Genomic DNA, 25,215 nt, shown 5'->3' on the forward strand with positions numbered 1-25,215 from the left:
GCGGGGTCTTTTTAGGGGTAAAGGTCCCCCCGCTGCCATTTTTCAGTGTGGGGACGCTGGTACATGTGATGCTAGACTCGATTAATCAAGTAATTACAACGCATTGGAGCAGCCTCCTTGCATATGTAAAGGAGCCATTAAACAGCAAAAATTTGTAACCATAAGATGAATTAGCTGTCTTGGAGTCAGAGGCTAGGGACAGACATTCAAAAAGCCTGAGCCTGAATTGATTCAATCTTTGCATGTTAGTCTAACCTGGCTAGGCTGAATCACTTTGTAACTACACAGACATCCCACATGCCTGCAGTGGCTCAGGCTAGAAGCCAGTGTGCACATGAGCAGCCCTCCCTTCCCTTCCAGGGCACTGAGCTGAGGGGAGGCATAGCCAGGCCCTGGCAGGATGCTCTGATTAGCGCAGTAGGGAACTAATAACACAGTGTTTATCACCCCATTAAGAAAACAACAGAGGGATATTACCAGCTACCTGTTGGTTCTACCTGTTGACTCAGCATGGACCACAGTCAGCATATGGTCTGCTAGCTAATACACAGACACCTCTCATCAAAGCAAAGGGAGGCGGGAATTCCTGCTTAGCAGGGAGTGGTGAGGGGGGAGGAGGGAAGCAGCCTACAGTCTCTGCAGGAGCTGCAGCCAGGGAGCAGAGGGAAGGGGTCAGCCCTGCTGTGGAGCAGAGAGCCCCACCCAGCCCAGAAAGCATGCCGGGATGCTGGGGGGAGTCTGATTTATCTTAAACCAGGAAGGGGTTGGGACAGACATTGCATAAACCAGTTTGAACCAAATCAGTTAAGTCTGATACTACATTCAACTAGGTTTATCTCAAACCAGTTTCAGCCATTTTCAAACTGGTTTATGTGCACTGCACATCTGTTCTGTTACAGGTTTAAACCAGTTTCTGATCACTTAAACCGGTTTATGTGTAATGTCTGTTCCTAACCAGAAGAGGCAACAGGGGAACCCCTTAATGTAATTTTAGCAATTACTACTACTTCTTACCTGGCTCTTTTACAGCACTGAATTTGAAATAACTTGGACAAATAAAAAATCTGCAATCCAGCTTGGGAACGGTGATATTTCAGTGGAAAAGTTTCCTGTATTTGCATACTTAGAAATCTGGTAAAATGGATGCAAATATTCTGCTGGGCTTGAGTTTTGGACATTTGCTACTGTACTTAACTCCTCCTTCAAAGCAAGTAAGAACATGTCACCAGCCTGACTGAAATTGTTGCTGAGGACATTTACTAACATTTTTAGAAGCAAGAGAACAGGAGGTTTACTTTTACCTTCAAATACCCCTAATAAATAAAGCAAACCCACAACCTAAGTTAGACAGCAGACACAAAAAAATAATGTGGGCAGGTCAGAACTTGCCATGGCCTCATTCAAATCTCCTCAGCTTTCCTTTTCTTTATCTTTCTAGTCAGCATGAAATATCACATATATTCTTAAAAAATAAAGACCACAGAACTTTTAACTGGATGGCAACTTAAAAGGAACTCAAAGATCTAAAGCCTAGAAGTATGCTTTTGTAAAGTATCTTTTCGTTTGTTAATAGAATAAATTGTAGATGGATTTCTTCAGCTGTAACTTTGCTAAAAGATACATAAAAGCTTTTTTTTCAAAGAAAAACAGACTTTTGAGAAAAATCAAAATAGTGGTGCAAGCTCTCAAAGGGAAATAATTCTTCTGAAAGTATTCTTCTCAGCAGGCTTGGAAAATGGACAAATGCATTGAAATCCAGGAAAAAAATCTCCTCAAATGTATACTCTTGTCAAATAATATGATTCATTATGCCATGTTGATTACTCCACTATCAAAATTTAGGAGGATTTCAGGCTTGGTACCAGACACAGCATCCAAGAAATTTATTGTTTTTCACAGAAAACTTGGAATGTTTTAGGCTCTTTTCTGTTGTTTTTAATAATCCTGTTACAAATGTCGACATTTCCACAATTCCTTTGGGTATGCTGTACAACTGAGGCAACCTCGTCTAGGGGAAGAAAAGTCATGTTGATACATTAAAGCAGGCATTCCCAGTGCTCTCGGGGTGGCAGACAGCATGGTAGGGAAATAAAACACCTTCTAAATAGCAGTACCCATGGCAAGAGCTATACAGAGTGTTTCTTATGTTTTCTTCAGTCAGAAAAAATTTTGGATCAAAATCTGCCGTCAGAAATGGGTATACAAAATTCATTGGCCGTTTCCCTGTGTGTATCTGAAGGAAAAATCTGACCCTTCCTTCTTTTTGTGAATGGCTTTGGACTTCTAGTTATGATAGCAATTAAACGTCTATTCCAGGTTTCTCTTTGAATAGCTGTATTGGGTTCAAAATAACACTTAGCATTTTGTTATTTATTCAGATTTTCACACTAAGACTAGACAGACATGCGGGGGCATCACACAACTTTATAAAAAACCTGTCACAAATGTTTCATTCGATCTCACTAAGGCCTGTAGCAGATGCTATGCTTAAGACATGATTAGCCAGTTAATCACATCTTAAGTAGCAACATGGCTGCATTCATCCAATTAATGGTGTGATAAAACAGGGAATAAACCACAGTTATGACACACATTTTGTGTAATAACTTTATGGCTGGTTCCCATAGCACCTTAAATTGAACATGTGACCAGGGATGATCAGCATGTCCAGCCTAGGGAGCACATCAGAGTCCTTCAAGACACTGGTGTGCTCCAAAGGTGGGGAGTGCCAGTCAGCTGAGTGATGCTCTCAGTCATGACAATCCACCTGAGAGAAAGGTTGGGAGCATTGATCAGATGACAGATGCTCTCAGCCATGGGAGCACCAAGTACCTGGCTTACTACTTACTGGTGCAGGACATCATGATTCCCAGCTCCCCCCGCACCAGCAACAGGGTAGGTTTGGGATCTGATCCCCAATCCTACAATCGTGCCTCCTGCATGCACAAATGGCATGGCAGTAAATGCAACTGTTGGAATTGCAGATCATTTCCCATTGTGCCTTTAACTGAACTGAACATCAGTTAGTGGCCTATAAAATACATGAATCCAAGACAACTACAAACAATGGCATTCCAACCAGCCTCCTCCAGGCAAATACCATCTCCAGGTGCAAACAGGTATTAAAAAACAAAAACGAAATGAGTTAAAGTTAATCTTGTCACCAATCAACCACAAGTCTTCTACTCCAAATCAAAAATCCTTCCTTTTCATCCACATGTGGGAGATTGAATGGGATTTGAAGTGCATTTTAGTGGGCACTGGATTAAGATCATGTCAAACCCAGAAGAGAAAATCACTCTAGCTCAGGGGTGGGCAAAATGGAGGATCAAGCTGGTGGCTGGACTCCATTTCCCAGGACCCCCTGCCCATGTCACTGCATCCAGTTTCCATGAAGACCCCAGCAGCAGCAGGGCCATGACAGCACGGGGCCAGGGTTTCCATGGAGACCAACCCTAGCAGCACTGGCAGGGCATATGGCTGGGTGGAGAGCTGCTCTGGGGCCAGGGCTAGGATCTTGCAGCAGTGACAGCATGGTCCGACTATGTGGATTGTGCATTAGACCACATCATGCTTTTGCCCGCACATGTAGAAGGGCCCTTCAAGACAGTATTAACCCTTCACATGCAACTACTCACAGCATATGCTAACTTTAATGCTATGTATCATTCCTTACATGTGCTAATCTGTAACATGTAACACAACCCAGAATAACCTTTATCCACTGGGGTAATTTTTACAGCCTACAAAGTGAAAAGAAATATATTTAAATTGTTAAATAAGGTGTTACCTTAACTGTTCTGGGTGGGCCAAAGGGATCCTAGCACCTCTGGCTACACCCACAAGAAATGACTACACTGCAGTAGTTTTAGTGAGAAGTTACTCTTCAGATATCTACTAGCTACTAATGTTCCAAAAAGTGATTCTATAATCCCTTTGCTTTGTCCTCTTCTCCTTTACATTTTACAAACTTAGTGCCTATGCAAAAATTTAAATAGCCCTCAGCAATTACAGAATAACAAAATCATTGAAAGTTAGGGTTGGAAGGGACCTCAGGAGGTCATCTAGTCCAACCTCCTGCTCAAAGTAGGACCAGCCCCAACTAGATCACCCCAGCCAAAGCTTTGTCTATCCAGGTTTTGATAACCCCCAAGGATGAAGCTTTCACTATCTCTCTGGGTAACCTGTTCCACTGATGGACTCTCTCCAATTTGTCCATATCCTTTTTGTAGTGGAGTCCCAAAACTGAACACAGTACTCCAGATGTGGCCTCACCAGTGCTGAACAGAGGGGAATAATTACTTCCCTTGACCTGCTGGCAACACACCTACCAATGCAGCCCAGTATGCTGTTAGTCTTCCTGGCAACAAGGGCACAGTGCTGAATCATATTCAGCTTATTGTCCACTGTAACCCCTAGGTCCTTTTCTGCAGAGCTGCTGCTTAGCTGCTTAGAACAAAACCGCTCCCCTCTCCTCCCCCCGGACTGACCCCTGGGTACTGCACTTGATACAGGATGCCAACCAAACATCAACCCATTGATTACTACTCTCTAAGCCCAATGCTCCAGCCAATTTTCTGTCCACCTTATAGTCTATTAATCCAACTTATACTTCCTTAGCTTGCCTGCGAGAATGTTGTTGGAGCCTTGCTAAAATCAAGGTGCACCATACCCACCGTTCTCCCTGCATCCACAGAGCCAGTCACTTCATCATGGAAGGCAATCAGTTTGGTCAGGCATGGTTTGCCCTTTGTGAATCCATACTGACTCTTCCTAATCACCCTTTTCTCCTCCAAGTGCTTAGAAATGGATTCACTGAGGATCTGCTACACAATTTTTGCAAGGACTGAGGTGAGGCTGACTGGTCTGTAATTACTCGGATCCTCCTTTTTCCCTTTTTTAAATATGGGCACTATGTTTTCCCTTTTCCAATCACCCGGGACCTCTCCTGATCACCATGAGTTTTCAAAGATGATGGCCAGTGGCTCTGCAATCACATCAGCCAACTCCCTCAGCCCCATCAGGTGCATCCCATCCTGCCCCATGGACTTGTTTCACATCCAGCTTTTTGAAGTAGTCCCTAAACTGTTCTTTCACCACAGAGGGCTGCTCATCTCCTGTCCAAACTGTGCTGCCCAGTGCAGTAGTCAGGGAGCTGCCCTCAACTGTGAAGACAGAGGCAAAAAGGGCATTGAACACTTCAGCCTTTTCTGCATCCTCTGTAACAAAGGTGCTTCCCTTATTCAGTAAGGGACCCACACTTTCTCCCTGATTCTTCTCTTGCTACTGACATACTTGTAGAAACCCTTCTTGTTACCCTTTACATCCCTTGCTAGCTACAACTCCAGTTCATAGTTTCATAGTTTGTAGGGTCAGAAGGGACCTAAGCAGATCAAGTCCGCCCCCTTACCATGGGCAGGAAAGAATGCTGGGGTTAAATGACCCAGGCTAGATGATCATCTAGCCTACTTGTGAAGACCCCCAGGATAGGAGCGAGCACCACTTCCCTTGCAAGGTGGTTCCAGATCCTAGCCACCTTGACTGTGAAGTAGTCTAGCCTGAACTTACTCTCAACAACTTGTGGCCATTATTCTTAGTTACTCCTGGTAGTGTCTGGAGGAACAGGGACTCTCCCGTTCCCCGCAGGTCCCCCCTGGTAAGTTTATAGACAGCCACCAGGTCCCCTCTCAGCCTTCTCTTGTGGAGGTTGAACAGGTTCAGATCCCATAGCCTCTCTTCGTAGAGAGAGGCTGCTGCCCCCTGATCATGCAGGTGGTCCTCCTCTGGACCCTCTCGATGCTGTCCAAATCCTTCCTGAAGTGCGGCACCCAGAACTGAACACAGTACTCCAACTGCGGCCTGACCAATGTCACATAGAGGGGGAGGATCACCTTCTTAGACATGCTCATGATGCATCTGAGGATGCATGACAAGGTGTGGTTAACCTTCCTGATCACGTCCTCACACTATTGGCCCATGTTCATCTTGCAATCAATAATGACTCCAAGATCCCTTTCTGCCACTGTGCTGATGAGAAGGTAGTCCTCCAGCCTATAGTCCTCCAGCCTATCCTGCTGGCTCTTTCTCCCTAGGTGCAGCACCCTGCACTTGTCAGTACTGAATCCCATCCTATTCTCATCTGCCCACCCCTGTAACCTGTCCAGATCTAGTTGTAGCCTGTCCCTTTCTTTTAGTGTGCCCACATGTCCCCACATCTTAGTGTCATCCGCGAATTTGAACAAGGTGCTTTTCACCCCTCATCCAAGTTGCTGATAAAGATGTTGAACAGTACGGGCCCAAGGACCAAGCCCTGGGGGACTCCACTGCCCCCATCCCTCCAAGTCAAAAATGACCTGTCCACCACCATTCTCTGGGTGTGGCCTTCTAGCCAATTTGTGACCCATCTGACTGTGTAGGCATCATCACCACAGTTGCATAATTTTTTAATGAGAATGGGGTGAGAGAGAGTGTTGAAGGCCTTCCTAAAGTCCATAAAGACTACATCCACCGTGACACCTGAGTCCAAGGATTTTGTGACCTGGTCATAAAAGGCAACCAGGTTGGTCTGACATGACCTGCCCCGATGAACCCATGCTGGTTGACCCATGCTGATTGCCACAGTTGCACTTTGGCCTTCCTGACTTCATTCTGGCATGCCCAAGCAATGCTCTTATATTATTCTCTAGTTATTTGTCCAAGTTTCCACTTCTTATAAGCTTCCTTTATGTGATTTAGTCTATTGATGAGTCTCCTGCTAAGCCAAGCTGGTCTTCTGCCATACTTGCTTGTCTTCCTGCACACAAGGATGGTTTCTTCCTGCACTCCCAGTAAGCCTTCTTTGATGTACAGCCAGCTCTCCTGGACTCCTCTCCCCCTCAGTCTGACTTCCCAGGGGATCCTGACAATGAGTTTCCCTGAGTTGAAGTCTGCTTTTCTGAAGTCCAGAGTCCTTACTCTGCTGTTCTCCATCCTTTCTTTCCTCAGGATCCTGAACTCAATCATCTTATGGTCACTGTTGCCCAAGTTGCCATCCATTTAAGAGGAAACATGTCATTAGAAACTGGAATGGATTGGTTTCACCAGTGATAGATATGACCTAGAACAGTCATAGTGACCTAGCCTATGGCTTGTGGCCAACAGTGCTTCTCGACATGAGAAACTAAAAAGTTAAGCCAGGAGGGCATTTAGAAATTTGCCCAAAACTCAGTATTGTGGCCCTTGGGGCCACAATAGTGGAGACTACTGGAAGAATGAACACTTCAGAGAAATTATGGAAAGATTTTGCCAATCCTTGATGAAGTTTTGAAATGCACCATGAGATTCATCTCCAGGTTCCATTAGGCCTTATCTTTATTATGTTCTAAGCAGAAGCAATGTATTTGGGAAGGATTTAAAATCTTGGTCCATAGAACTTGTATCTTTTTTTTACATGATACTCTGCCAGGCAGAGTCAAACATTTAGACATAATGTTCCAGATTTTGCCCCAATACATTCAGCTTGTTCACTGAAGTGGGACAAAAATACATCTCACTGCCAAAAGTCTTTCTGCACATTCTCCAGTCAGTTGCCATGAAAGTGTACCAGCTCCATCTGTTAAAAATGTAAGAGGCTTTGGTGCAAAAATTTAATCTGAATGCACAGTACCTAATTTCTAAACCCCTCATTTCTGGGCTGTTAATGAAGAAATCAGGTTGTGCAGGAAAAAGAGAGAACCCTGAAATCAGAAGTTCTAGCATGTGAAAACAATTAGTTTTAAAATAATGTAGAGACTGTATGTCCTATGTCAATGATTTAAGAACTCAGGATGCCTTGAGACATGCAGGATGCCTGCTTCAACGCATTGTCATTTCAGTGCATTGGAGAAGACTCAGTTAATGGACTCTGCTGGAGCATGCTAATTAGCACACTGCAGCAGCCTCAACATCACATGTATTCAGCATCCCCATGCTTCAAAATGGCAGTGTGCACACTTTAAAGCTCATCAAACAAGCTTTAGTTAAAGTGCCTCCACTGCCATTTTGAAGTGTGGGGTGCTGAATACACGAGATACAGCGGGACACTGAATATACAAGAGCCACTCCAATTAAAGTACCATTCCCCCCACTCCCCTGGAGCACATGTAAAGAAGCCCACAAATATCTAAGGAAGATCTTTTTCATCTTTAAAATTGGGCCTAAAATTTCAAAAGGAAAAGTGTAAATTAGGTTCCTAACTCCACATTTAGGCACACATACAAGTCACCTGATTTTCACAAGAACTGAGAAACCAACAGTTATTGCTCACTGCAGTGATACAAGTAAAGGAAAGCACTTAATAGTTTAAAACAGAGGTGCTCAACCCCTGGCTCATGGAATCATGTCATCTGGTGCAGAGCTCCCCACAGGTCCAGACATTTAGCAGGGGGGGAGTGGCTGCCAAATTCCAAGTCCCATGTAGCTGGATCAGTCCCAGACACGTTGACACCCTGGGGGGGTGGCTGCCACATAGCTGCACTGGGTCCCGGGAGGGTGGCTGTCAAACACTGGGATTGGGCCCAGGCAGGCAGCTGCTGTGTGCCAATACCAGCCACTGCTGAGGGCTGGGGTTGGGCTTGGATGGGCTATGGTCATGTTCTGGGATCGGGCCCTGAGCTTTTGTCGCATGCTGGGATTAGGCCTTACCATGTTCAGCCCATATACCGGACTGAGCCCATGGACTAGATCCAGTCTGGAGACCAAGCTGATGCTGCTAATCTGGTTTGTGCAGTAAGATTAATAAAGTTTTGTGTTTGTTGAACCCTTCACTCCTGTCTGCCTAACTGTAATGAACCTGGAAACCAGGGTCTTGCAAAATGATTTTAATGAAATATAAAAATAAAACAAAATCTTATTCCAAGCTAGCTAGAGAAAAGGTCACATTTAAATTGATACTACATAACTGGGCAAACAAATCAATGCTTTACTTACCACTGTCCAAAAAACCTGATTAGGGACAAAATGCCTACGCACATCAGCAATCCCTTTCATCCTAGAAATTTAGTAAAAAATTAGAGCAAACAATTCTCAGCCAGGTTACAAGTCAATAACCTGAAAATTAATACAGATTTCTTCAAATATTTAATTCCTTCAGACCAAGATACAGTCCCAACAGACACTGGACACATTTGCCCAAATTCTGCACACCTGTCAGTTTAAGTCATGGAAATATTTAGTTACTGGTAGTCATCATACCTCCAGAAGATAAATTATAGTCCATTTCTGCTTGACAACTTATTCAAACACTGAGGTTTTCCTAGAAAGATCTCCTTATCATTTTATGGAATTTCTTGCATGTCCCTCAGTGTAGTGTCCAAGTCCTCAATGACTTTCTGTTGATTTGCAGCAGACTTTCCACATTCCTATATTTGGCACCTTTGTAAGGATAAGTAACTTGCTCTGAAAGCAACTGTGTTTGGGCACAAATTGTGGACAAATTGTTTCACAGGTTAGGTCCCAAATATCAACAATCCTCTATTTTCAGTAAGCAGGTGCTTCATCTTCTAAACTGATAGTTGCACTATTCCAGAGGGTTTTACTTGTCGTACTGGGTCATGAAAGTAGGGAAACCTTCTGTGAGACATTACAGATTACAACTGCAGACATGACTTAAACAAGTACTAGAAGCAAGCGGAAGCTGAGGAAGGATGCAGAGTACTAAGGAGATACACTATCCATTACTTTTGACTGTCAAAGAATCAGGCACATCATTTATTCCACCTCCAGGCTCAGGAAAACGAATTTCAGTATTCTGATCAGCTAGTAATAAACGTGTGGATTTTTTTCAATGAAAACCTTGAACTGATTTCAATGCAAGCAGCAACGGACCCAAGATCCTGGCCTCAATTACATGTATCCAGCTCTCCCCACTGCTCTCATTTTGCATGTGGGAAGCATTATTTCTTTCTTTAAAAAAAAAAATCTTTCTGCATGCAAAGCAAAAAAGTTTCACATTAGCCAAGTAAGTAAAATTGGGAAACTTCCACCAAGAGCAAAACTCTTGGATGAAAGGATATGTACACTAAACCCTAACTATGACTTACTCTTTCAAGCTAATTATGGCTAGGGTCCCATAGCTATAAAATAAGCTAATAGTTATGTACTTGTTTAAGGCCACAGATGCACAATGAATAGCCCAAATCCTTGGTGAACTTACTGAAGAAATATGTGAAACCACATTATCCAAAAGCTTCCTGTTTGTATGTATTACACATGCAGTTAAGAAAACACACAAAATGGAAAGGGGGGGGGGATCCACAGAGCCATGATTCAACTAAATTTAACTCTGCTGTGATTGGAGTCCCTTATGGAGATTGTTTTGCACCGTTTTACCACAATGGTTAGCTATGTGAAGTAGGCTAGCAAAGCTCCATTAACTAGTGGCAACCACAAGTCACCACAAAACAGCTTTCTTTCAGAGTAATTTTGCTTAACTAAGTACTTGGCCTCAAACAGGCAGCAGTACCACAATCAGACATGCCAGGAAAAGGAGCTGCCATAAGGCACAAACAATGAAGAGTATTCAATCTAAAAGTAGCAAAACAATAAAAAACTCTGTGATACTGCCTATCCCAAGAGGCGGCAAGGTAAAATTGCATTTTTTCTTCTTTCAAACATGTGATTCCAGAAATGGTTTCCAGTTGCTTTTCTGTGATATAAGTTGCTTGGGGCAGTTTTTTCCCAAGGAAATACACTATTTGAAAACATTTGCCTTTCCAAAAAAATAATTTTATAGGTTTTTCCTCCTGGGATGCCATCTAGTTTAGAAAAAAAAAATCCCCAAACCTTTATTCAATGTAGGCCATGATATTATTTTCAAATCTCTTCCCAGTTTCTAGATCAAGGAGGTTTGGATACATTTAATAAAATGTGCTACAGCAGACTGTATAGTTTCATAGTTTCATAGTTTCTAGGGGCGGAAGGGACCTGGGCAGATCATCTAGTCCGACCCCCTGCCATGGCAGGAGAGAGTACTGGGGGTCAAACGACCCCAGCAAGATGGTCATCTAACCTCCTCTTAAAACCCCCCAGGGTGGGAGCCTGCACCACTTCACTTGGAAGCTGGTTCCAGACCCTAGCCGCCCTGACCGTGAAGTAGCGCCTCCTGATGTCCAACTTAAACCTTCCCTCCGCCAGCTTGTGACCGTTATTCCTGGTCACTCCTGGCAGCGCTCGGGGGAACAGGGACTCCCCCAGTGCCTGTTGATCCCCCCTGACTAGTTTATAGCAGGCCACAAGATCCCCCCTCAGCCTTCTCTTCTGGAGGTTGAACAGGCTCAGGTCCCGTAACCTTTCCTCATAGGACCTGCCCTGCTGTCCCTTGATCATGCGAGTGGCCCTCCTCTGGACCCTCTCGATGCTGTCCACATCCCTCTTAAAGTGCGGCTCCCAGAACTGGACACAGTACTCCAGCTGCGGCCTGACCAGTGCCGCATAGAGAGGGAGGATCACCTCCTTGGTCCTGCTTGAAATGCATCTGTGGATGCACGACAAGGTACAGTTGGCCTTCCTAGCTGCCTCCCCACACTACCGTATAGTAAAATTTCCAACACTCTTCGACTTCCTTGTGGCAACTGCTAATTCCTGCTTCTGGTTAAAAACAGACAAGGAAGAGGTGTGAGAAATTTAAAAAGAAAAGAAAGACTTTTACCAAAATATTTCAAAAACTTTAAAAGAGCAGTTTGGATTTGGTTCAATTTTTTGAGCTGTCAGTCTTTCATGAATGGCAGTATTTGGGCATTTTCATTAAAACAATATGAGAAGAAGAGCACCAGAAGTTTCCCCTGAGCAAGTTATGTGTCCTTCCACATAAAAACAACCAGAGAACGTCTCTGCACTGGCCTTCAAAAGGGCTGAAGAGGCAGGTGGCCAGAACGATAAATGCTGAGGAGCCCGAGGAGGGAATTCCACATACCTTGTCATGGAGGCCTAAGACTGTTAGCTAGGGGGCTAACAGTTAGTTTTTTCTGAAGTACTTGGAAACCAAGGCTGCTTGCAGACATAGGGAAAAAAAAACCTACAGGGTTTTACTTTGAACTCGGCATGCTCCCGCACCGAGCCCAGCACACGACCGGAAACAGGCAGCGCCTTAGCTGCACCCAGATTTCCCAACATCTGTAGAGATTGGGTGTTTTAGTGGGGCTTTTTGGCACTTTTATCTAATAACTGATTAAATCAGCTTTAGCTAAAAGCCCCAAAACCCCACTGAAGAGCCCAATCTATACAGACACTGTGGAGCCGAGTCACAGCAACGCACTGCCTCTTCTGGTAGAGCGCATTCCTCCCCGTCACCCCACCCCAAGTCTGTCAGCAACTTAGAGGTGTTAAACCAGACAACCAGATGTAAATCAGCTCCAGGAAGAAGTTAAGAGACCAGGAGGATGAGAAAAGAGGCAACAGACAAAGAGCAAATCAACTGGTAGCTTCCTGTCCTGAAGTCTATAGCTAGGAATTGAACTTCATTCCTCTGCATCAAGAACGTCAAGAGAAGGTTGTGGCCCACACAGGGCTCAAGCAAGTTATTTTTGTTATTCACCCAGAGTATAGTCTGCTATTGGCTTCAGGTCTGGGCTGAACTTACCTTAATTATCCTGGAAGAAGTAGATCTTTCAGTTTAGTTGTAGGGTTAAACTGCCCATCAAGTGACAGCTGCCCGGGGGAACCAGGGGCATTTCCTGATAACCGAAGAAATGAAGTACCCTGTCACAGAGCCAAAGTGCTTAATCACAGGGACCCATATTTGAGAAGGTTGACATCAGCCACTGATAAATAATAATAAAGAAATATGGTCTTGTGGCGAGAGCCTTAATTGAGGAGATGAGGAGATGAGTCTTGGATTTCTATGTCTTCCACAGAATTTCTTGATGATGTGTAGCCAATCACTTATCTTTCCTGTCCCTCAGTTTTGTTATCGGTAGATAGTATGTGCCTATGAAGCTTAATTTGAAGTTCTATGAAGCTTAATTTGTGCTTGGGAAGTGTTTTGAGATCCATGAATGGAAAAGAACTGCACAAAGGAGCAAAGAATAGTTTAACCAAAGTGAAATTAGACATTGAACGTGGGAAATTCCTTCTCTCGCCAAATTAGACTGGTTTCATCTAGGATCAACTGTTGGGAAAGAATTGTCAAGGGATTTTAAGCAGAAACACTGAGAAAATTAGTCCTTGAGGAAAGATTTCTGGCCTATGTTATTTTACCCAATGAAAGTACATGAGTAAAACAAAACACACAAGACAGACAGCAAAGCAGTGAGTGTCTGTGGTAGGAAAGAAAACAAGAGACACTGTCATACTTTCTCAGCAGTTCCTATTTCTAAGACATTCAACTCACATTCATTATTAATTTTATATTTTTATAAAGGTATATATTTATATAACGTAGTGGTCTAGCCATGGGTCAAGCAAACCTCATAGGAACACAAGTCCCTCTAACTGAAGAAACACACACACTGAATATCAAAGATTAAAAATCCAGAAGTCTATCGCGTTAGACTTCTGATATACTATGAACTTCATGACATCCCTAAATTAATTCCTGCTTCAATAAAGCATATTTTTAATAAAAATATTCTGACTTGATTTAAAGACTGCCAGTGATGGAGAATCCACTACAGCCATTTGTAAGCCATAATTACTTATCCTGACTGTTAAAAATTTGCACTTTGTTTCAAGACCAGACTTCTCTAGATTTAACTTCTAGCCTTCAGATCTTGTTATACTTTTATATGCTACATTGAAGAGCCCTCTGTTATCAAATTATTGGGCACCTATATACATGCCAGATACCTGCCCCAAAGCATGCCAATTAGCACAGTCCAACAGTTTCCATGTCACATGTATTCAGCATCCCCATGCTTGAGAATGGTGGCAGGGGCAGTTTAATTAAAGTTTTTTGAATGAGCTTTAGTTAAATTGCCCCCACCTCCATTCTGAAGTGTGGGATGCTGCATACATGTGATGCTGCAAGAGCTTTAATCAGGATGGCTCCTGAGAGCCGCTGTAATTAAAGTGTCCCCTTCCTCAGCCCAGAGCATGTGTAAAGATGCCCATTGTTCCCCGTGAAAGTACTTGGATCCTGTAATTAAATCTCTCCTTAAACTTTGCTTTGTGAAGTGAAAGAGATCAAGTTCCTGGAGTCTTTCATTATGAGGACTATCTTTCAGTGTTTACCCATTCTCTTGGCTGCTTACTGAAGCTTCTCCCATTTATCAATGTCCTTGAACTGTGGTCATAATAGACCAGCATAGGTCACACCATTCCTGAATACATGGGGATCATAACCTACCTAGTCCTACTTGATAATCTCTTGTCTATAGATTCAAAGATCACAGTGGACCTGTTGCCAAAAGCATCATATTGAGAGTTCCTGTTCATCTGATTGTGCATTATGACCCCTATGTCTTTTCCACAATTACTGCTTCCCACAATAGAGTCCCCAAAAGTATGCTCTGCATTTCTTCTGAGCAATACATTCTAATATTATAAAAGCCTTAATCTGTCTGTCCGTAATGCTTTAGTCATGCTCTGACTGGCTGACAAACAGCCAATCAGAGTGTTAACAAGCGTTCAAACAGGAGCTGGCAGTGGTGCAGCGCTGCTATGATGGTAGGGACACAGGGGACAGAGAAGGGGGATAAGAACACCTGCGCTGGCCTCACCCCCTAACCCTGCACCTTGGAGGCAGGGACAACAGAGCAGATGGAGCGGGGGGCTGAGGCCAGCACTCTTCGCCCCCCATGCCCTGCTCCCTGCAGGTGGCAATGATGGAGTGGGGTGTGGGGTGAGGCCACCAGAGCTGGCCATGCTTCTCCCCCTGGTGCTCCTTGGAGATGGTGGTGAAGGCAGTGCAGGGTGCGGGGAGCAGGGCTGGGATGCCATGGGATGGGGCAGGCCACTGGCTGTGGCCTCAGCCCGTCCTTTCCCCCTTCCATCGCTGCTGCCTGCAGGGCCCAATGCGGGACGACGTGGTGGTGGTGGGAGGAGGAGTGGGCCCGAGGCCAGTTGGGGGAATAGTGGGTGTGCTAGCAGCAGTGGCAGTGTGGGGAGGGGAGGAGTGGGCCCAGGCCCGACCCCGGGGCAGGGAGGAGGACTAAGCCTGAGCCGAGGGAGAAGTTGGCCCAGAGTGGCAGTGGGGAGGGGGTGCGGGGGGCCCAGCCCAATGAGGCCCAGCCCAATGAGGCCTGACACGACTGTGGCTAGGGTAGGGGAGGAGTGAGCCTCCTCCCCCCCTCGGGCCCAGGCCCACTCTTCCCCCATCGCCCCTCCCCCCTGTTGGCTCTGAGCCTGCTCCTCCCATTTCCCCACCGCTGCTGGTTCAGCCCGGGCCCACCGCTCCCCCCACTACGGCAGGTCAGCTTCTCCCCACCCGCCCACAGCTCCCCCCACCACTTCTCCCCACCCTCAGGCCTGGTCCTCCCCCACATTGGGCCTGGGACCACTCCTCCCCTGTCTTCGCTGCTGCAGTGGGGAGTGGGGGAGCAGGCCCAGGCCACAAGCAGCAGGAGGTAAAGGGGGAGCGGGCCCGGACAGGGCGGCGTGAGGCTTCGTCCCTGCATGCTCCCCACCGTCATTCCTGATGGGCAATTGGCTAGTTCCTTTATATTTGGCTTTATTAAAAAAAACAGTATTTGCTTGTTCCTTGTTTATCATGCTTGACCAGAAGGCAAATACTAGAAATGCATGTAGCTCACTGGGCCATTTAAATATGAGAAAAAAAAAATCCTTCCCAACTGAAACAGAATTCACTTACTTTTTAAAACATGAGATTTCATTGCTCTTATCTTAATTGTAACTACATTACCAGTTAGAAAGTTACCCCTCTCATTTTTTAAAGCCAAATTGTTACCCCTTTAGACCCAAGCTGTAAGCCAGGATTTCAGGTCTTGCAAAGTGTTTCCATTAGGGCTAAAAATGAACAAAGGACTGAAGTATTACTCTGATGCAACCCTTCGTATTTATGAAGAATCTACACAGTATTTCTTTAAATGCAACTCAAACCTCCAGCGAGCACTTTTCTGCAAACATTCTCCCTCTCTTTCACACTCACACTTCTGAATGGTGTTCTGTGGCTTCCCTGTTGCTTTTTCTATGTAGTCTTCGATGTTTCTTTGCCTGTTTTTCTCTCACATAAGGAGCTCTATTAAACAATAACCAGTCTCTCAAATGTACACCCAGCCCCAGTAAACTTTTTCTGCCTACAAAGCCTGAATTCCACCTGGTTGTATATGTAGCCTGTCTTTTGAGTGATGGCTCATATTACTTCAGCTATTTTATCCTTTACAGGAGTTTAACTGTTTCTTACAATTACCCTCAAGAAGGGCAATGATGATACCTATGGGCTTCTAAACTACCATAACAGCATTTTACCCTAAGAGTTTTTGCTATAGTGAGTTGTCAAAGGTGATTATTGGGAGCATGATTATTCCCTTGCTTGTTCAAAACCTGACCTCAGTGTAATTTAAGTGACCCTATTCTCACAAATTACTATGGGTACTCATAGATTTAGTTCAACCAAGATACATTTTGCCTTTTTTGAAACTGCTGCAAGTTTTAGCACGGGTACTCCCTAAACACAGTTTTAAGCAGCCTTTGCAAATTATGTAGGTCCCTAGTTATGATCCAAGCTATTTCATTGGCCATGCTATAGAAGCAAGGGTTAATATTCTATACCACAGATAATGCACAATATAACATGTAATGTGTGTCATGCATCCAACAACAGAATTTAGTCCAAAGACTTAATATGTGTGGCTATTTGATAAACTTGTATATTCTTACCAAGGGACAGATTATATAACAAGGCAATATTTGGTCATTCATGTGGATAACAATGAGCTGTAAGGTAATAGGAAATATTTTCAAACTAATGCTGACATGTCATAAATGTTCTTTGTTCTTAATCAAAGCCAGGGACTGATAAGTCCCATCTATCTATCCTTTCCTGGTGTTTTACAGTAATTTCCATAAGAGCAGAGGTGCTCAAACTTCTGGTCCTGCAGGTCAGTCCCTGGGCCAGATCCAACACAGTATTGTTGTGTAGGGTCAGTCCACAGGTACTACTGGTGTACTGATCTGGGCTTGTGCGCTGGATTCAGTCTTAGAGTGACCCTGCATGTCATCTAGCACACAGGGCTCCACACAGATCCAGACATTTCATGGCAAGGGAAAGGTGGTGGCATTCATTACTGCAGCTTCCAGAGCCGAGGCAATTAAAGCTGCCACTGCTCCCCTGCTGCCAAATTGCCAGGCCCATGGAGAGCCCTGTGAGCTGGATGACATGGCCCCACAGGCTGGATATTCAGCACCATTGCCTAAGAGTATAACAGCCTCCTGTGAAGTTGTAAAAAGGGACCAGGATTGTGTTCTGTGCACTGGGTTCAGTTCTTCGGGCATTTTTGCCTACCCCAGTATATCTCCCTTTGTAAATGAAAAGTTTTTCTCTTTAGATAAAGAACTTTAACTAAAATCACCAATGTGTAGCTCATATAAGTATACTCTAAGGGAGTACACTAAATTCAACCTGCTAGGGTGGACAAAAAACCCCAAACTATGCTCCAGTAAGCCTAAGCTTTGCAGAGGCTTTGGCAGAAAGATGGTTAAAAACTCTAATAAATTTTCACTCAAGTCATAAGGATTTTCCCAGCCAAAGATTTACACAGGCTTCTCATATTGGCCACAAAAGCATTTAAGAGTTTGGGAAATTCTAGAAGACTTCCCTCTCACTTACTAAGCCACTCAAACTTGATACTTCGTAAATCCCATGATATGTAATATACTCCAGTGTATGAGAAGCCCTTCATTAAGTGCTCCATACTCAAAGAGTAAAAATCCCAATGCAAGGCATCTAAATAGGAACTAACATGAGTATTTTCTTACCACTGTATACTACTGAGGAGGATGGTTTTAGGTAGCTTGTGATTAGTGAAGGGTTCACTCCAATAGTCATTTGGAAGGAAACATTTTTAGATTTCTGAATTAAGAAAGTTCCTACTCCTACAGAAAAGTTTGTAAGAATGTATCTAAATTGAAGGGCAGGGGAGGAGGAGATCTAGATTCTCTTCCCAGTTTATTTTGTGATTCTGGGTCTCTGAGCCTTAGTTTCCCCATCTATACCCTGGAGATAATTTACATGGAATAGCATCAGGCTCACTTCATTAGATCTCATCTTGAGATCTGCTGATGAAGGTTATTCTACAAGTATTATTATTATGCTGTAATTTGAAACAGGAACTATATTTATTCTCTGAAAGTTGGAGCAGATGAAAATCAAGCTAAGCTCAGTACTAGGAACACTTCTATGAGGCATTTAAAGAAAGAGGCATAGAGGTACACATTTATATAACCACACCTTGAGCTTTAGTATTTCTTTTAAAAGATATTTCATCTGTAGTTGCAGTTACTGTGGCTTAGTATGTCTGACATGGGAAATTAGTACTTCCGACGTGAGTAAGTACATAGATTTCCCTTTCTACTCCCTGAAAAAAAATCTCCCCTGGGTATGAATTATCATTAGTTAGGGATAGTACTGATTCTTCTGAATTGGGGATCAGCCGTACTTGCTGGAGCACAATCCTTGCAAAGCTATTCCTTCTTTTTGCCCCACTCTTTGATTTAGAGGGTAGATAGTAGGGCTGTGCGAAACAGGCCCTATTTGATTCGGATTCAGCCCAAATCAGGGACAGTGATTCAATCCGTTGATTCGGATCACTGTCCCCAATTCAATTCAGCTGAATCTGAATCTGAAGTTTCGATGCTGATTCGGCAAACCAGTGATTAGGACACAGGCACAGCTTTAAAAGTTTTTTCTACGTACCTTGAGGTACCAGCACAGTTTGTGATAGCTGCGGTGCTGGGGAGCATGGAGCATCACACAGGAGTGCGAGGGGGCTCTCCAGTGTGCTTGGCAGCGAACCTGGAAGTGGACCAGAAGTACTTCCAGTCCACTTCCAGGTCTGCCGGGGAGCATGCTGGGGGGGTCCCCCATGTCTCCTGGCTCAGTGATTGGCCACCAGAGGACCCTGGGTGCCCTCCCAGACCCAGGAAGCACCAGTCACCGAGCCGAAGGGGGTGCAGGGGGGCCCCCCTGCGCTCTTCCCAGTGGACCAGAAAGTGGACTAGAAGTGTTTCTGATCCACTTCCAGGTCTTCTGCCAAGCATGCCAGGGAGCACCCCATGCTTCTGTGGGATGCTGCATCTGCCCCAGCACTGCGGCATTCAAAGCCTCTGCTACCTCTAGGTATGTAGAAAAAACATTTAAAGCTGTATCTATGTCCAAATCACCAAATCTGTCTGAATCTCTCTGAATCGATTTGGAGGGTTCTGAATCGATTTGAAGAGATTAAAGGGCCCTCTGATTCAATTCAGATTTAGAGATTTGGCCACCACATTGGGTCAAATCTCCGCTGAATCAAATCAGGGACTGAAGCTTCGCATAGCTCTAGTAGATAGATATGACCTCTTCATAATCCATGGAGAAGGCACAAATAAATATAGTTATGTTAGAGTCTACCCAGAACCTGGCTTAATTCTATGCATGTGATCGGTCAGCTTTCATTGGGTACCCAAAAGTATGGCAATTCCTTGAACTACTCCCAGGGGATCCCTATATCCCTCTGGCTGTGGTTCTTCTTTCTTACCTGTGTAGTTCGGCAGGCAGAGACAGACATAGTTGTTGATCCCATCCACACATGTAGAGTTATTTTCACAATCATTATCTTCACAGTCATCTGGGTTTACTTCACATCTCTCCCCCTCATATCCCAGAGGACAAGAACAGCTTAGCAGAGAAGAAAAACAAACAAACAAAACCCCAAAAAGCAAAGATTAGTTTGGATTTCAGATTCTTTTCCCCCTTCTTTTTGTTGTAGTACTAAAATGAGGTGTAAGGTGACACAGATGAATGGCTTCAGCCAAATTTGCCATAGCTGTAAATGTCTGCTGTTCTGTAGAACTGACATTACTTAGTGCTTTTGGCCCTAGTTGTGAGTGAATGGTGACACCAGCAGCCTGCAGTCATCTGTTTATAACACGGGCAGAAGAAATCCTCTCTCATGCATCACGCTGTACCCCTTGCTGACATTGTTATAGCTCACATCTTAAATAGGTATTTCAACCCTTTGTAACATAGCTAAATAACCAATAATCCTTCCTGACCCCCCCAACAAAACCAACCAACCAAAAAAACAAAGGTATTAATGTGAAACCTGTATTTACAAGGACTTGAGCACAGCTGAGAAATACTTTGCTAAGTATTTTATCTTCTTCAAGCTCAGTTTTCATTTGATTAAGAAGTCTAGTTTTAATGGGCTGTGAAGCAAATTTTGGCCTATGTGGAAATTATAGAAAGCTACATCATTTATTCTGTGTGATAGGTCAGTTTGGGAAGACGTTTAACACCATATGATAAGATTAAAAGGAGACAGGACAAGTTTCATTTTGTTGAAGGGATGGCTCAAAGTCCAAAACTGAGATAGGTTTATCTAGTGGACTGTGAATTACAAGCTTTACTCAAATCAACAGCTTGAAGACCAAGAAAAAACAAAATAATTTCAGATGCTCTTGGTGAGAAGTAGGTGTATGTGAAACAGGCCTTATTCGATTTGGATTTGGCCAGAATCAAGGACAATGATTCGATTAATTTATTTGGATCACTGTCCCTGATTCGATTTGGTCGAATCCAAAGATTCGATGCTGATTTGGAGAATCAGCGATTCGGACATAGACACAGCTTTCAAAGATTTTTTACATACCTTGAGGTAGCAGGCGTGGCTCATGATTGCTGTGATGCTGGGATGTAGGCACCGTCCCACAGGAGTGTGGGGGGAGACCTCCACATGCTCGGTGGCGAACCTGGAAGTGGACCGGAAATACTTCCAGTCCACTTCTGGATCTGCCAGGGGACGTGCTGTGGGCCCCCCCTGTGCCTTCCCAGCTTGGCAATCAGCCACAGGGGGACCCCGGTTGCCACCCCCAGACCCAGGAGGTACCACTCACTGGGCCAGAGGGAGGGTGCGGGGGGGCCCCCAATGCACTTCCTGGGGCACCCAGGAGTGGACTGGAAGTGTTTCTGGTCCACATCCAGGTCTGCTGCTGAGCGCTCTGGGGAGTCCCCCATGCTTCTGTGGGCCACTCCATGTTCCCCAGCATCACAGCACTCATGACCCAGTGCTACCTAGAGGTACGCAGAAAAAACATTTAAAGCTGTCTCTATGTCCGAATCTCCGAATCTTTTCAAATCTCTCCGCATTGAGTCGGAGGGTTCCGAATCGATTCAGAGAGATTAAAGGGTCCTCTGATTCAATTTGGATTCAGAGATTCAGCCACCAAATTACATCAAATCTCTGTCAAATAGAATCAGGGCCCGAAGCTTTGCGTAGCCCTAGTGAGAAGCAGAATGTGGCTTTTATGGGAACAATATAGAGTCAGCTGAACAAGGTGTTAGCCAGACTTTGGTAAGCCTTGTGAGTTGACCGAGTCAGAAAGTCATCTAACATTTAGCTTAGCTGCCTATGGGTTGCTCTCTCTCTTTAGGCCAATGTTTCTCAACCAGGGAACTATAGCACTCTGGGGTGCCTTGAGATCCTTTCAAGGGTGCTGTAAGGTGCCACACAATGTTAGCATTGTTAAGTGTACAAACATGATTCATAAGGTAAACCCAGAGATTTCAAACAGGAATCTTTTGGTTAGGGACAGAAATTAAACATAAGCTGGTATAAGTCATCTGAAACCAGTTCGGATCTGTAACACAACAGAAGTTTAGTGCACATAAACCACTTTCAAAATGCCTGAAACCAGTTTAAGGTAAACCTGGATAGATGTAGTATCAGACTTAATTGACTTAGGTTAAATCAGTTTATTAAACTTCTATCCCAGATTCAAGTTAACTCACAGTCCCCTAGCATCCCAGGATGATTTGCACCTCCCCTGTAAGCCCCCCCTCATAGGCTAGGTGGGGTAGCTTTGGCCCAAGCTGTTTGCTCCCACTGAGCAAGAAGGCATACTCTACCCCACAAAGCTTCTGGCTTGGGTCACTGCAGGCACGTGGCTACATTTCTGAAATAAAAAATGAGTGTCTGTTCACTTGCTTATTGGTTCAATCTACACAGCTTAGACTAACCTGCAAAGATTGAATTGATTCAGCCTTGTGATTTTTTTACTGTCTGTACTTACCCATAGTGTCAAAAATATTCTGACCCTCTGTGTTCTTTCTGAGTTGTTTGCAACAGAAAAGTTGCTCTTATTTTTCTGTAGTCAAAAATGAGTGAAAACTAACAATGAAGACTTTCTGAGGGGTATTTTGAGTTTAACCTTGGTGCCTGAACTCTAAAAAGATTGAGAACCACTGCTTTGGGCAAAGACACTTGGGTGGGGGTGTGTTGGGGGAGGTTGTAAAGTGTCAGATCAAAACATGAAAGTGCTTTGGAAAGGTTAGGGGTTTTTTATTATCATTTAAAAAGCAGTGCAACTATACCAATCGCTGACCACTGCTGAATGAGTCAAGACTATTTCCTGAGGTAGGCAAAGCTAGTGTATGTGGTTTTATATCTTGGATGTCCAGGCTGGACATGAAGCAATCAGCATGGCTATGTGGTTACAGCTGTGACTTGTAGATACTGTTGGGGTTCTGTATCAAGGAAACAGAAGGGTTTGGTAGCTGGAAGAGCCACAGATGCAGGGATGATAACATTAGATACAAGGGTATGAAGCTGGCTCTGTCTTCTCTTTTTGTGATCCAAGGAGTGAGGACCTGGTACAAAAGCCCCAAACTATGGGACCATAGATGGCTGCACACACACAATCTACACCTGCCTGACCATGATCCCAAGAAGTGACACTGGGTTCTCCTATGAAATGGGCTACCTACATATTCACTCTCATTAGAAATCCAAGGAATTAAAAATGGCACAGGAAGCAGGGCGATGGGGCAGGTGTCTCAACCAGTCACAACAAGAAGTGTCCAAATGAGGAATATTACAGAAACCTAAGTTACACTGGCAACTACATTCTCTCAATCCTACACTGGTCATTCATAGGGCAGGAGAGCTAGATGGAAGAGGAAACTCTTCACAGTGAACGACTGAAAACAAGCTGCTCAGATCAATCCAATTTAAAACACAATAAATCAATATGAAATATTTTCTTTTCCTGTCTCTACCTCATTAGTACCAATAAAAAATGTCCTCTTTCTGACCCTGCAATGATCCAGGGGATTGCAGAAGGCCTATAAGAAAGAAGCGCTAGCACAGCATCTTTTGTGGCAAGAGGAGGCGAAGGAGGGTAAAGAAGTCTAATTAAATAAAGTGGTGCATTCATCATGTCACCCCTTTCCATTACAAAACCCCATTTTCAAGGGTTTATAACTCAGCCATAAAAATGAGCTCCAGGCTGCAACTTGGCATCCAAGGTCTCAGTTTGGGAGCATGGATCTTTCTTTCAGTTTAAAAGAAAACAACAAGAGAACATGTTGCCAGTTATTTTGCCAGCCATTGTCCATGATCCTAGGATTTACAATAGTTACATTACAGAATATGGAACTGCTAACAAATAATAGGATTAGGGTGCATTTGATTTTTGTAAGAAAGTGTCGACATTATGACATTTGGCTACCTTTTCCCCCTATTATCTGGTAAGTTCTTGCATTATTATTTATATGTCATTCTTCTTTTCAATTTGCATTCAAATACACAAGTCTGCAAGTGGAAATGAAATGCTAAAACTTGGCCTTAGGTTGAACACAATGGTGAAAGAGGGCTAGTTTGGGAGGATTTGTACATATTTTCCAAGAAAAAGCCTAGAAGAAAAAATGAGATTTACAGCATGACCTGAAGGTCACCAAATGTGAGTTTCATCTGACTGCTCAGGACACTGAGTTCCCAAGAGTGAGAACTCCTTGGCAAAAATCCCCTGCTGATTAATTTACAGGGTTATTTGTTAGAGCACCTCCCCTGGATCTCAGATATCATATTTTCTTACAGACATCCTGGGAAAGCCTGAAAAGAGTACTGGGGCATGCACTCTTAGCCACCTATGCTACCTAATTGTTGGGCTTAGCCACTCACAAAACAGAAACAAGTGGGTGTAGCTTATTTTTTTGGAGGTGTTCCAAAGCTTAGCATCAAGGTAAAATAGAGAAGACCTAATACACCGAAACCTAAACCATCTATAGGTCAGAATTCTGCCTATTCTTCCAGATTTTGCAGCAGTCTCATTCTTAAAGACTGTTGATCCTAGCCAAAATTTTCTTCACTGTTCTGCAATACGCTGAGCACTAGTTAGCTGCTATTCCCTATCCCAGAAGTGGCTGCCTTTCAGAGGGGTATGAAGAGGGCTTTGGGGTGAACAAAAATTCTTAGAGAGTTGTTATTATATAATGGATCTGCCTCTTCTGTTTATTCAGAGTCGGATATGATTTAGTGACTAAAAAGTAAACCACTGCTGCTTTTTATGCTTTCTGATGTGTTTTTTTTAATTTCTTGTGCACCACCAAAATAACTCAAAAATAACTTACTCAGTTCCATGTCTAGACCAATCAGATTCAGCTATGTAAAGAAGGGCATAGTCTGAGGACAACAGCGTTGCAAGACTGGCACTGAGGGCAGAACATGGACCCTTTATCAGAAGCACTGAGGCATAAGAGAAAAAAAACCTGGATTTTCAGATCCCAGTTTGAGTTTTCTGAATTGGCTATTAGAAATGTGCATCTTTTCATTTGTTAACTGGAGCAGTTTTGAGTAGTCTTTAGATCATTAAGGAACTTAATGATGACATTTCTGGAATAATTTTTCAGGGCTGAACTGTAGCGAATGGAAACTCAAAGTTATTGGTTGCATTTTTTCTCTGCTAAGATCAAATTATTTAGTATCTCAATAACAAAATAAATACAGACATAATAGATCATACTTCAAAATCAGCTGTTGTGACTTTTTTTTTTAAATATCAGCTTTTCCAGAAACCTATAACAAACCTTTTTGGCAGATAACTCTGTGCACCTGCAAAACAACGGAATGACTTGCTAGTCCCCAAGTGCTTCATCTATCCTTGGACTAGGAGGTATGCATACAATAGACTTTTCAGCTTCAAGATTTTACATTTTTAAGCAAGCTTAAAGTTTGTGGATGGCACTGAAGTAACAGCTTTGGACAATGAAATTCTCTTTATATCTAATCAGATAAAATGATACGGGGAATATATATGTTTCCCTAC

The 25,215-nt window shown here is 43.7% G+C and overlaps 1 protein-coding gene across 2 annotated transcripts in view; it reads right to left on the reverse strand.

The window, feature by feature from the left end:
- Window positions 1-25,215, reverse strand: part of SLIT3 (slit guidance ligand 3) — a 393,886-nt gene that overhangs the window by 66,649 nt on the left and 302,022 nt on the right. For both annotated transcript variants that reach the window (XM_025205769.1, XM_025205766.1), the window contains one exon: window positions 19,650-19,789. In XM_025205769.1, the coding sequence (XP_025061554.1) occupies window positions 19,650-19,789 (140 nt within the window). The remainder of the gene's footprint in view (window positions 1-19,649; window positions 19,790-25,215) is intronic.

The sequence above is a fragment of the Alligator sinensis genome, unplaced genomic scaffold (genome assembly GCF_000455745.1).
Source record: "Alligator sinensis unplaced genomic scaffold, ASM45574v1 scaffold7_1, whole genome shotgun sequence".
In the NCBI taxonomy this organism is placed as follows: domain Eukaryota; kingdom Metazoa; phylum Chordata; order Crocodylia; family Alligatoridae; genus Alligator; species Alligator sinensis.